This window comes from Sylvia atricapilla, chromosome 2 (genome assembly GCF_009819655.1).
Source record: "Sylvia atricapilla isolate bSylAtr1 chromosome 2, bSylAtr1.pri, whole genome shotgun sequence".
NCBI lineage: Eukaryota > Metazoa > Chordata > Aves > Passeriformes > Sylviidae > Sylvia > Sylvia atricapilla.
The window spans coordinates 102,302,743-102,316,848 of NC_089141.1; the positions used below are offsets into that span (position 1 = coordinate 102,302,743).

General features: G+C 38.5%; 1 protein-coding gene across 1 annotated transcript in view; it reads left to right on the forward strand.

Annotated features, from left to right (window-relative positions):
* Positions 1 to 14,106, forward strand: part of PDK3 (pyruvate dehydrogenase kinase 3) — a 54,601-nt gene that overhangs the window by 5,933 nt on the left and 34,562 nt on the right. Inside the window, exon 2 of the mRNA XM_066314001.1 lies at positions 13,043 to 13,184. Coding sequence (XP_066170098.1) covers positions 13,043 to 13,184 — 142 coding nt within the window. The remainder of the gene's footprint in view (positions 1 to 13,042; positions 13,185 to 14,106) is intronic.

The window sequence follows — 14,106 nt, forward strand, 5'->3', positions numbered from 1 at the left end:
ATATAATATTGAAGGGTTTTATAAGGCCTAAGATTGATTGTTTTGAAGGTCTGGAAGAGTCACTGTGGTTAGGTAACTTTGTTCAGCAGTCACTATTGAACTGTGATACGATAGAGATATTTGTGTGAGAGTGCTGTGTAATCCTGGATTGTGATCCATTTCATTTACAGGATTATCTGTACCAGTCACTTTTACAGGCTGTTTATTCAATAAGGGAATACTTAATTTCTGTGAGTAATTGGCATTTTATATATTCTGAATTCAGTATTTTAGTATAGTTATAGTACAACTTCCATAAATTGCTGTAGATGATCAAACTGGATCACCAAGGTAATTCTTTTTCTTCCTCATAAGGCCTAAGCATTGAAAATTCTGCCTTCTGTAAGTGGTTTGGCTGGCCACTCTTGCCTGTAAGCACAGGCTAGTAGTCTACAAGTGAGCATCCTTCAGCTGATGGAATTGCTTGAGTTTTGTTTCCAAAACAGCAGAAAATTTCTCAGTCTGTGTTCTGTTTGTCTATGGACTGATCAGAGAAGCTGTGCAGTCTCCTGCCTTGGGATGCTGGGGAGGGAAAGATCCTTCCCTGCACATGGACATGTCTGCTTGAGCTTGTTTTGTATTCCCTGAAGATGGTATGGTGTGTAAGCACACAGCTGAATATCTTGGGTGAAAGAGAGGGGACAAGAGGACATCCCTATCTGCATGAAGCCATAAGCGATGCCAGTGGGTTTATTTCTTTTTAGCAGATAGAAGGAGCAGTGGAGAACGCTGCTTGACAGAAATTGAGGGCTTGGGAGGCTTCTTTCTAGAGGAACAAAAAGATAGGATTTGTAGCTCTTGAAGATCTAAGAATGTTTGGGACATGTTTTTCTTCTAGCTGGTAGAAACTGTTCAAATGTGTTCTTTAGAACAGATTTAAACTAATAAGGAGGTGCTTGAAAATCTGAAATTAAATTTTGAATAAAATGAACGTGAATTTGGTAGCATTCCTTCTCCAGAATGGAAGAACTGACAGCCAGTGATTTAAAAATAGTATAACTTTTACAAGACAAGAAAACAGGCTGATAGGGTCTCTCCCAAGAAAAAAGGAGGAGGGTAAGATGATCTGTCAGTTTGAGAAAGAGACATTCTCATGCAGACAAAAGATAAGAAAGCAGTAGAGCAGTGTTATGATTTCCAGAAATACTGTTGATTAAAAAACATATGAAAGCTAGAAGCAAGGACATCTGTCTTGGGTTGCAGTACAAATAACAGCCAAGGTGAAAAGTCATGGGGTAGAAAAGCAGATAAAAAGATATTGAGATAATTTATAGAAATTGAGGAGAATGCTGAGGTGAAACATTTACTTGATGAAAGTAAGTACATAATGCTAAAGGCTGTTGAATTCATCTTTGCTTTGTTCTTTAGAAAAAGATTGATTATATCCAGAAACATAAGGAAAATCACAACTCCCCTGAGCTAAATTTTAGCTAAGCTGCAATATGTCTGGATCCTCTTGGTTTAGTGGGTTGCAGTGGAAGTCAATCAGTTCTCTGTGCGTGAGTAGCTGGACACTTTCTTCTGCAATTGTGTGTGGCCTGGTGCAGCACAGCTGGTGCTTCAATGAATGGCGATGGCCCCAGGGTTTTGGAAGAGGGGAAAGACACTGCTTGTCTTTCAGAGACAAGGAAGAGGAGGACATTAGAGTTAAGTCACATTGACTGAAGTAGCTGGAAAAGAGATGGAGCTAATAATGAAGTAATACATAGATAAGCACCAAGAGATGATAAAGTAGTAAAGAGACAATAGATTGTGTTGGCCTGGTCTAATTTGGTGTATGCTAAGGCAGTAGCAATGGGTGCTGTACCTCGCTTTTTATGAAGTTTGGCGCTGCCCCATGTGACCTTCTCAATTAAAAACAAACAAACAAAGCTCAGTGTACAAAATAACAGAGTAACTTCAAGGTAAGGTTGTTATGTCAGATGTTCAGTGTTATGGTGGGTTGACCCCATCCAGAAGCTGGACACCCACCCAGGTGCTTGCTCCCCTCCTTCCACCCCCCACTGGCATGGTGAGAGAAAAAGGAGGGCAAAAGTGAGAAAACTTATGGGTTTAACAAGAGAGTTTAAGAAGTAAAGCAAAGAGGAAGAGAAACAAGTGATGCACAGGCAGTCACTCACACCCCCCAGAAGCAGAGCTGTGCCCAGCCAGTCACTGTGGGATGGACATCTTGGGGGAAAAAGCCAAGCAGTTTGTTACTGCTGGGCATGGCACCATGTCATACAGAACATCCCTTTGTCCAGCTCAGCTCAGCTGTCCTGGCTCTGTTACCATCCAGCCTGTTACCCACGCCCAACCCTAATTGCTGAGGCAGGGACTGACTCAGGAGAGAGAGGGACCCTTCACGTTGTGCAGGTCATGTTCAGCCATAGCCCAAACCCGGCTGTCGCTGTTAGGGACACGAAAAAATGAAGCAGGCAGCAGAAAGGTCAGCAGGGAAATCTCCCTTTTTTTTTCTGACTCCATCTTATGTACACTTTGACCAGCAGGCCAAAGATTGGCTACACAGGTAGCCACCTCTTCGACCTCGTTGGTGAACATCACCATCAATCATTTTTCTCCTCCCAGAGGAGAAATATATAAACAAAATAGATAAATTCTGAAAATATGCATAGATTTCTTGAAGCTGCGTGAGAACAAAATGCAAACAGTGAAAAGCAAGCAAACCTGGGGTGACACACAGCTGTGTCACTGAGGAGTTACAGCTCCAAGGCACAGCCCCTGTGGGCACTGTGAGGAAAACTGGCCCCAGCAGCCAGCTCAGAGAGATGCTGATGAAGAACAATTCAGAAATACCCTACCTTGCACTAGCAGTCATTGATCTTCACAGGGCTGTGTTGTGAAGAGTGGATGGTGTGTCTCCAGTCTCCCTTAACTCAAATCAGCATAATCCATCTTAAAATTAGGCATCGATTTAGGAATTGTTTTATCTAATTCCACACTTAATATATTAGAAAAGCTTTTCTTGTTGCTAGTCGTGCTTAATATAATGGCCTTTTAAAAAAGCTGCCTTTTTCTGAAAACTGCTGAAATACTTCACAGGCTGATACTTATCCTTTTAAAAATGTTCGGGGGTTTGTGTTTTTCTGGAGTCAGTTAAATGTAATTTTTATTTTTGGAAATATTAGGTTGAAAGGATGAATTAGAGCACTGAACTGTGACTTTTGAGGTATAGTTCTCCTTTTTCTGATGCTTTGTGTGTTATAAAGGGCTGTTTTATTGGCTCTTATTTCCTTTAAACCTTTCTATATAAATGTGACATTCTCTCACGTTTTCATTCTATTATTTTCTGTTAGTTTGTAGTCAATGTAAAAAAATCGACACAGTATTATAAATATTTTCACTGGCTTAATTCATTAAAATATTAGGCTTGTGCAAATTATAATTGGCATTTTTCAAAATTAGGTTTAAGACTGTGAATAGAGAGAGGCAAAAATTTTTTTCTAAAAATAATTTACATTTTAACTGCTACTTGTTTGGTTTAGTCCTTTTTTATGCTTTTCTGAGAGATCTTTATAGACTGCAATAATACCTTCAAACTCTGATAACTAGCAATGACATAGGGGAATCCTCTAATCTTTTTTGTAATGTGGTTTGTTAATTATCAAAAGTTTTTTGAAACAACGTGTTTAACAGTCTAATACATTTCACCTCAGTGAAAGGGAAACTGAAGCATGTGGTATTGGCAGTACTTTTATGTAATTGGTTTTAACTGTGTGAGTCTTTGCTCCTAAATGTTAATTTTATTTATGCTGGGGATTTGGAATAGCTCTTGCTTTGGCAGGTTGTCAGGAACTAGAGGATAAAGCAGAGATTTGTATTTTTCTGGAATGGTTAGAGAGAATTATGGAAGTTTTTCATAAAGGTTAGGAAGGAAGTTGTCAAAGTTGTGAGAGCTTAGGGAGAGTGTTAAAAATTTGGAACATCTAATTATAATCTTCAATGTGAAATAGATGTTTACCTCTTTTGCTGGGAAAAGGTAATTATTAAGACCCGAGAAGCACAACTCAGTCTTTTCTGGTCAGTTTGTTGTAACAGAAGCTGATCAGAACATCAGAAGGGGCATAAGATTTCTTTGGCTTGGTACTTTAAGCCTCATCTACATTAAAAAAAAAAAAAAAAAAGTTTTAAATTTGTTTTAGTATTTTGCATCTCACCAGAGCAAAATACAAGATTTGTTTTGTCCGGGTCTGGTGTTTGAAGCCACAGAGCCCCTTGGCAGTGGCGGCCAGGGCTGCTGTGCCCTCTGTGCTGCTCTGGCTGCTCCCTGCTCAGGGCTGGTGGAAGAGGAGTCGGTGTAGCTGCAGAACCTCGTTGTTCTGGTTTGGTGTCCTTTAGAAGCCCCTCATGCCTGGCTAGGGAAAGAATCTGAGTTGCACAGATCGTTCTAAGATCAAGAACCTGGTCAGCGCCGTGGTTTCTCCTGAGAACGTTTTTGCTCTTTGCCTGTCATTTTCTGTGGGGAGTGTCTGATAATGGCGAGACTGAGCTTTGCTGCTGAAATTATTCACCTGACTTTGAGCCTACTCCCAAACTGCTCAAAGGAAAGACACCCTTGGGTGTGTGTGTCTGAAAATAATCCAGCCTGTGGGTAACTGGTTGGGTGCCTCTGCATTAGACTTTATAGATACTTTTGATTACTCTTGGCAAATGTGTTAAAATACTCAAGAAGTTATTTTGTTAGAAGTGAGTGGTAAGCAGCTAAACATTAGTTTAAGAACAGGGAAGCCTATCTTAAAATTCAAAAATTTTATTTTAATTTGGGTTTTTCTGTTTAACAATACACAGTGCTGGTTTACAGCTTTGACAAGTGGTTATCTGATAATCCATTCTCTTGAGAGGGACAGCCATGTCTTCACTTGGATCTTTTCTGTTAGAGGAGGGCTGTGGCTGTTGGAGTTAAAATTAATGATTGCAGATCAGCAGTAAGTTAAGCTGCTTTCCAGCACAGTCAGTTTCATACAGAGCATCATTTACTTGAAACAGGCTTACTGGAGTTGACAGGTTATATATTATTATTATTATTATTATTTATTATTAAATTAGCTTATACCTAATAAATGTAGTAAATGTAATGATTCACTCCATGTTGAGCTGTCCTGCTGTGCTAAGGACAGCCAGCTGACATTTTTCTTTACCTGCACTTACATGAAAACATGAACTTGTTCTCAGTGCCAATGGTACTCCTTAACGTGGGTATAGTAATTAATACACATAAGACATAAACCAGCTCACTTTTAGGGGTTTTGGAAATAAGTGGAGATAAGGGAGTTTTTTCTGTATACAAATTTAAGAGTAATTGTATTTATTTTTTAACTTTTTAAGTTCAGAAGTCTAGACCTTGATTATGAATGGGATTTGGTCTGGTCATTCAGACAACAGGATATAGGCTAATGTACTCTCCTGAGTGAATACTGTGCTGAAATTTTCCTCTGGAGCAGAAAGTGGGCATTGCAGTTTCCCTGCAAAGAGTTCTTGAATGTGATATTTGAATTGCATGAATTGAAAATGGTTTATTAATCTCAACTGTTTCAGTCCTTCAGCCCTTGTTTTTTCCATATGCTGTGTCACGTGACTGTTGGAAAATTTAACTGGAAAGCTAAATAACATGTGAGCTTCCTGGTTTGGATTGCACTTGGCAGTGGAATGGCACAGGGTGCAAATCAATGGTCAAACAGTGGTAATAGCTGAGTTCTCTCATCTGTGAGCATAAACCATGTATAAACATAATCCCCTGTCGGTGTGCTTTCCTTTAGGCTAAAAAGGCCCAGCTGCTCATAGGAATTGGGCTGAAGAAGAGAAACAAGTATTTGAGAAAGATTAGTCGCAGACTTCAGTTCCCCTGGCTTTAGGCTGGTTTTCTGGCAGTAGTTGTTTGACAGAACTTAATTGACTTCATAAAAGTGATAAATTTATTATAGTTCAGTAAGAGCTAAAAACTATATTTTATTTTTAATTCTTCAAGTTTTCTTTTTTTTTAATTTTCAGAATTTTTGTGGTTTCCGTACTGACATAGAGCCAATCTCTTAATGTGCCAAGGGAAAGCATGTCCTTAAAACTGGACACTTGCACGAAACAATTGCAAGGGCTGGTGGAAGTAGCCTTAGAGAGCAGTCATGGAACTTGTGCTAAAGCTTAATCCAGAGACTCTAAAAAAAGAGTCTGAATACCTGAGATATTGTGGTTTGGATCCTTAAATTTCAGATGCTCTGTCTGCAGGCTACCTGTGTCAGAACAGCTGTGCAGGCTGTGGTTGCTGTTCTCTGTAGCACAGTGGGTAGGTCCAGTTTCAAATTACAGATTTCTTAGATGTAGTCTGTGGTAGGGAGTGAGGGTCAACAAGAGTCAACATCTCCCATTATATTCTGTGTTCCTTTTCTTCTTGCTTCATTATCTTCAGTGGGTTTTACAAAGCCCTGTCTGGTAGCAAGCAAAGAGACCCTGTATACTTCTTGTGGCATTGGTGGTTTTAGTGCTTGGTGAGATAAATATCTAGAGAGTATGCTGGAAGTATAATCATTTCCATTGGGTAATGACAATGATTTTAAACTCAGACTTGTTTTGCTGGGTTTTGTTTTGTAGCCACATTTATTGGGACTGTGCAAGCATAGCTTTTTTGTCTTCTAATAAATAGCCTATGTTCCTGAAATAGTGTATAATCACTGAAATTCAACTATTCTTCTTAAATTCTGTTTTCATACCTTCAGCTGCAAGTTATTAGTTTCAGCTTTTGCTCAGTCTGCTCTGATGCATTGATCTTTACATATTCTTTTGAAGATTTATTAATCCTTCTGCTTCACTTTCTTTTGTTTGCCTATACAAGAGCTATGAAATATTCTGGAAGCTGAAGAGAAGAGAGTAGATATGGTTGATCACTCCTGCTTTCCTCTCTTTCTTCCTTTATTTTGCCCTGTCTAAAAGCAATAGTACTTTCTGATATTTTTTTTACGGATTTTGGATGAAGTCCCTTGTCTCTGGTATACAACAGGTGAGACTGCTTTTGAGTCTTAAAGTAGTACAGTGTCTGTCTCTGCTGTTCAGTACATAGTTAGTGGACAGAACTAGACCTCTGCCAGCAGTGCAAAGACTGAAAAGAGCACTTTGTTTCTTCTTTTCCTGCTTCCTCTGACAGATGAGTTAATATTCAGAAACTACTGATGCTTTTATGATGTGATCTTGGCAGTCCAGTGACGACCTGGGGATGTAGCAGTTGTATTAGGTTTTTGAACTAGGTGACTTTGACCATCATTGTGAAGCAGTGTTGCTGGAGTCTGTTCTCAAACGGGTATTCATGAATGTGGGAATCTGGCAGCTGAACTGAGAGCCTTGGAACCAGAGTTCATGGTCTCGTTCTGCATTTCTGCCCTCTTCTGCAGCAAAATGAGATTTGTGTAGTGCCTTCTCTATGGAGCTAATCCTTTTGTAATGTGAATCTTGGACAGTACAGTATTGCTCTGGCAGTTTGTAGAGTTTGCCAGAATTGGATCAGGGCCTGCTGCATGTGTGTGAAAAGCCTCTGTATTGTTCGTGCCTCTTGTTGCAGGAACCAGAACAAAAGTTTTGTCTACGTGAAGCTTTGCAAGAGTTGTCTAATTTGCTTTCCATTTCTTAGCTCTGTGGAGTAAAAGGTAAAAGTGAGAAACAGAAGAGATGAGTAAACGTTAGAGAAGAGTTGAATCCAGAGAGGAGAAAAGAGAGTAATAGAGAAAACTGAGAGTAAGAAGTCTGTTTCCTGAGTTTCCTTTGAATGGAAGGTGATAACATTGATGTATAACGCTGAAACATTTCACTTTTCATCTTTTTCCTTCTGATGACATTACATATAGAAGTTCTAATGCATTCAAGTCTGCTCTTGTGACCTGTGCTACCTCAAAGGTTCTGGGTCATGTTTTATTGATATGTTTTTCTTAAGTTTTTTTTCTCCCTCTGATACCCATCTAGTTGAATAAACAGCATGATTCATTTTTGGTGGAAACATGTAACACTTTTTCACGTTGGGAAAAATTGATTTAACATTAAATGTCATCTTCTGGGTGAACTTCTTTGTAAATTTTAATGTGGGAGTTTACTTACATTTTCGACTTAAACTTGTGCTGTGGCAGTCACATAATTTTTCAGGTGTATCATATTTCACTGCATAAACAAATCCACCAAGGTTCACTCTTGTGAGCAGTGACCGTTCCAAATGCAGCAGTGTTTGTACAGGTACCACTCCCATGGTATTTTTACAAACCCTGTGTCTGCCATGTCTAAGGCTCAGACACTAAAGGTTGTCCATGGAATATTCTTCACTAACCTTAGTTTGATGTAAAGTCCAGGTCTTTGTTTGACTGATGTGTTTTCTTATTTTCATGATGCTGAAGGTTGTCTGTTGTCAGTCCATTACATTGACTTGTTTTTAAACAAAATAGCATCAAGACTGGCATCACAGTTTCTCTCTGGTGCCAGTTCTGAGCTGAAGGTTTGAAAGTGGCAGAGAGGAGGCCACAAATATGCTTTTCCATGTGACTTTTATATAGGGTAACTGATGAGCCCAGACTGGTAAGATTATTCAGAGCATTGAAGGTGGTAGAACATTTATTAAACAGTTCCTTTTTTTAAACCCGTGGTGACACTTGACATTTCTTTCAGTTTTTGCGCTAGCTATGCATGCAATAATAATAATTTGAGGATTAGTTCCTTCACAAATATCTTGCTTTTTATTGTCATTTTTCTGTCAAAGTATCTATTATTGTATGACTCAATTTATGCAGTCTATGCTGTGTTTTTGCAAACTGACTTGTTTCAGAGATTCCACTTTTTGCTTGTTTCCCTGTGCAGATTTGCACTGCTTTCTCTTTGCAAGTGGTTAACAAAATAGGAGGTGGTCACTTTATTCCCCTTAGGTCATGAGAGAATTAGGGCTGCAAAGACTGTTAGGCTGTGTTCAGTCTAATCTCATTTTAGAGACTGAATCAGCTAGGTTAGTGTCATTCTGGCAGATGTCTACCTTCACTAGTGACAGCCATGATTACTTAAATCAGATTAGGTTGCTCTCTTTTACAGAGTTTACCATCAGGAAGCTTCTGCAAATGAAGAGCTGAATCTTCTGCAGTTTGAGTCTAATGGTTGTTTGGTTATTGATGGACAACGTTACTGCTGCCTCCTCTGTAGTGAACTGTGAGGCTTTGGGGATCATTGCTGTGTTCTTTATTTATTTCTTCTTAGGTAAATCCATCAGATTCACTCATTCCTCTGTCATAGACTGTTTTATTATCATCTTGATTTCTGTTGAATCCATCTATGATTTTAGAAGATGCTCAAAAGTTGGTGTAGTTTACCAGTAGAGTGAGATATTTTATGTGTGCTTTTCCTTCATCCTGTTGGGTCAAATTCTGGGTTAAGTTGGAGGCACTGTAGGTATGATCTTAGAGTTTTTCAATCAGCTTGAAAGTGTAACTTCATTTAGAGTAAAAATCTGAAGATAATATGGCCTCTTGACCCTGAATTAATGTCTAATCCCTTAGAAAACATAATTACTTTACAGGGTTATTTTCTACCAGGAAGAATGGTATGAGATTGTTTTGTTCCCTGCAGTAGAGCAGACCTGTAACAAAGAGGTTGTATCCTGTCTGGTTTGTTTTTCTTGTTGCCTTAATGTGATACTTGTTGAAAGAAACTTGTTTCAATGCCTGACTTAAGAATTTGGTCTGCACAATTATTCCACTTAAAGCTATAAAACTGAATTATTGTTCAGTTGCAATCAGGTATTACAGACACTGTTTTACAGACAGTGGGAACCAAATGGTGATGGTGTGTGCAAAATTTTGAACCCTGTATATCATGAGATGCCTTATTTTACTTCCTGGGTTTGTGGATAAGAAGTGTTTCACTTTGAGTCTGCTAGTATTTCCATTTTCATTTTGGTAAAAGCATACTTTTAAAGAGTTTAAATTTTTGGAAATAATGCTAAATTCAGCCCTTGATGCCCAGGGCAGTGTAGTTTCCACTAGGGCTTAGGATGACTTTTCTTTCTAACATTTGAATTCATACAAAGGTAAACAGGTCATTGTTTCATATATTTGTGTTCTTGAGAAACTTACTGAGAGTTGCAATGTAAACCAAGGAGAGATTATTCACAAACTTGGACTTTAACCTTGAGAGAGTGCTTTCAAATTCCTTTGAACTGAAATTAATAGATTTAGACTGGCTTTAGCCTCTGCTGTTTAAGACAAAATCCCGATGCTGGCAATGTGTATTGACCCAGATGGAATTAGAACAAAATCAAGAAAGATTGCTGTGTATTTGAAAAAATAGATGGAATGACTAGATCAAAATTAAAGCCAGCCTCTGAAAAAAAAATTAAACTGACTGTAAACATGGCTAAACATTCAGAAGTCTCCCTGCAGCTTATTAGAATATATGTTTATATTTCTGGAAATATCTTTAGAACTTAGACTTACTTTATCATACATGCAGCTGTCATATAATTTATAATAAATTTTATTAAGAAAATACCTAACATACAGACTAAAGGATTTTTTTACTTAGTCTGATATCCCTTCTTTTGATGGAAGTGGTTGTACAGGTGTTGCTGTGAGGAACAGCAGCCAAGGAGCAGTGTGAGGACACAGTTTGCTTTCGCTTTGGATGCTGGAGAATATCTAATTACTGCTAGTAATTAATGGGTAGCCTCATTCTCTCTTGCCATGCATGTGCTGTCTGGCAAGCAGGTGACTGACCTGATGGTAAAGGCTGGAGCAGCTCTGTGAAGTTCTCAGATAAACTACACTGCAGCTGAGGAGCTGAAACAAGGACCGTGTGCCCCAACCAAACAGATGAGCTGAACCTGTGCTGAAGCAAGCTTGTAAGCTGGGAAGTCTGAAACCTGAGCTTCCTTTCCTCTCCTGTGCTGAACATGCAAAGGGACCCCTGAGGGCTCTGTACCTAAAATGGAACTGTACAGCAGGGCAAGGCAGCTCCTTAAACAGAGGTGACTTAGAGCTGCTGGAGTGACATAGATTGAATAGAGATGAGCCCTTGCATTGGGAGAAGAGGACTTGGTTCTCTTCAGCTAGTCCTGCTTGCCTGTAGCAGCTTTTGTATGCCTTGCACGAATCCACGAGCTGTGGGTTCTTGTTCATAATTTTATAGTTTTCTGTATGGACTGTCGTTCATTCCTTTTGCTTTTTATCAGCTAGAGAATCATTGTCACTCAGTCACTCTTGGCACAAAGCAGTTGTTGTTTTTGTTCTGAGGGGTTTCCCAGATGAGCTGAGTCAGTCTTTCCTGCTGTCCAGCCTCAGTCTTTAAAGACCTGGTGTATACAGTGACTTTGTGAACAAACAAGTGTCTGTCCCCTGTTGTAGGTGAATTGGTGTCTTCTGATTTACTGTAAGGATTGAACTCTGAAATCATTACTGTGCTTCACAGAAAACAATATAATGTCTTGTTTCCTTTCTCTAATTTTGACGGGATGTGTGTATTTGTAATTGAGATGTGAAAATGCGAGCAGTAAGTCCAAATGCTTACTGGAAGAACTGTAATGGTATTGGTAGCACTATCAGAATTTAATGAGCCCCAGACTGATGATACCTAAATGAGCAAGAAAAAAAGGGAAATCCTAATCCTTCCTGCATATTCCCCAAGTTAATGTTAGGGTTTGGGTACTAATCCATCAATGCACGTTACCTATGCAAAGAAGGTGAAAACTCTGTGATTATAATGGGACTGTCTTAAAAAATATCTCCTTGATTGTGCTGGTTTCATTGTACTTGAATCTTGCAAATTGCAAATCTCAGTGATTATGTGCCTAGCAGTGCTTTTAACACTTTCTGGTTTGCTTGAACATAATTTATACCTGTTACATTATGCCTTCACTCGGAAATTTTGCAGATGGTTGAACTGGTTATCATCACAAAAGACCTTTGCTCTCTTTCTAGATGAAAGCAGAATCCTGGCTGTTCATTACAAGTTAAACATGGACTTTTAAAAAATTTTAATTTACCTGGATTCTTTAGAAATTAGTTATGATGGGACTTCCCCAGTTGTTAAATGATGCAAAATACAAAAAACTGTTAAAAGTCTGATCTTCCATCCAAACTACTTGGGCAAGTGGCGCAATATCTTGTGCTTTTATATATTTGTAGATAAAGTTTTATAGGTATCCTTAGTGATTACTTTAGCTTAAGATTGCTCTTAGTCATGTCAGTCTGTCGATTTGTACAGGATGGCTTCAGAGAATGCTGTTACCACTAGGTCTGCAGGAAAGTGTTGTCATTTTGCTGGATCCATTTATTTGCTTTCTGACTATATTGTTGGGTTTGGGGTTTTTTTAAGTTCTGTTTTCAAAATACTAGCCTAGATAAAAATGTGTTTTAAAAGTAAAAGTTGAAGATAATCTTAGCTGAGGCCTTTCCAAATGAAAATGTGGTGATAAGCACTGGACTTTCCTTCCAGGTCTCTAGTGAGAATCTTATAGGCCAGTCCTAGCAGGGATGATGGTCTGTGCTGATCTTACCAGATGCTGCTCAAATGTTAAAGATACTAAAAATACTAAAGATTGAAGAACCTGTGACATGAAGCATCCGCAAACTCTTGTCATTGTTTTGTCCTTTTGTTTTCACTCCTTTACCCTCCCTTATGTGTGCAACATTTACTTTTTAAAAGCTCACTTTAGTAAAAAAGTTGTATGGATAAAAGCTAGTATTTTAAGGTCTTATTTCCAGATAATAGCAAGTATTTGGTATTTGATGAATTTTATTTCTATGATGAAAGATTTTTGGTTTTGGGAGAGAAGATGAGATGATGTGAAATGTGGAAGAATGTCAGACAAAAAGGGTTAAGTTTTAGGAAGGTACAAGTTTAAAATGTGTCTTGTGAGTGAGAGGAAAGTAAAGATGAGTACTGAAATCGCTTTAAAACTTTTTATTTTCACGAGTGGTTTTTTAAAGCTTATAACATTAGGAAGTCTAAAATCTGATCTGCTGCAATGGGCATCTGTTTTTTTCCTTTTTTGTGGCAGGTCGTGACAATGCCTGCGAGAAAACTTCATACATGTTCCTGCGCAAGGAGCTTCCCGTGCGACTGGCAAACACCATGAGGGAAGTCAATTTGCTGCCTGATAATTTACTGAACAGGCCTTCCGTTGGGCTGGTGCAGAGTTGGTAAGTTGAAAAAAAAACTGATTGAAAAGTTATTGTGAAACTAACACTGTGTTGTTTTGCTTGCAGCAGAGAATCACTGAATTCTTCTGAATCGGTCAGTTTTCTGCCTTGAATTGTTTTGTAGTGTGTCTTTTCAAATGAGGTTTCATTTTCTTCTGTCTAATCTTGAGTATGTACTGTAACCTGGATCCTAGCTGAGGATTTGTAAGTTAGTCTTGTAAGTTAGTAAAAACGTACTATTGTCTCCCAGGTAATAAAAATGAGTCTGCAACTTCCAAGAGCAAGCTTTTTAAACATGCCTTACTGTATTGCACTCATGGCTTCTTGAAACAGCTGCTCTTTCTCCTTATTCTTCCTTTGTCAAAAATATTGAGAGAAAATTAAAACCTCCCGTGTTTTTCTCACTGCTAAATCTTTAAAAGCACAACCTGAGGTTCAGTGGAAGTTATGGAATGGGTCAAAAATCTGGTGTTATCCAGTAAACAACATTCTCCATTCTAATAAGTAGCGTGGATCCAAAGTGATTCAAAGTCCTGCCATCTTTTCCACAGTAATTAATTTCTAGCCTAATTGCATGTTCGGTGAGATTTAGAGACTGCTGCCTTGGATGTATTAATCACAAAAAGTCATTGTTCATGGGGTATTTTTTTGTCCATTTACATGTTAATACTTTTCCAAAGACTTTCTAAAAATATTTTTACAGTATACAACCGAAGTCCCTTTGTAAGTGGCAGCTTGTTTGACTGTAAAAGTAACTAATGTTGTAGACTTTTGTTAAATTCAGTCACAGGCCTTGAGCCAAGAGCTTCTGTGCTGACTGTTGGTTTGGGTCTCCTATTTATCAAGCTTTAGACTCAGAAAATATAAATTAGAATATGTGTTACTGTGTTTGTCTTTGCAAGATAGCAGTGGATGTCTTGAT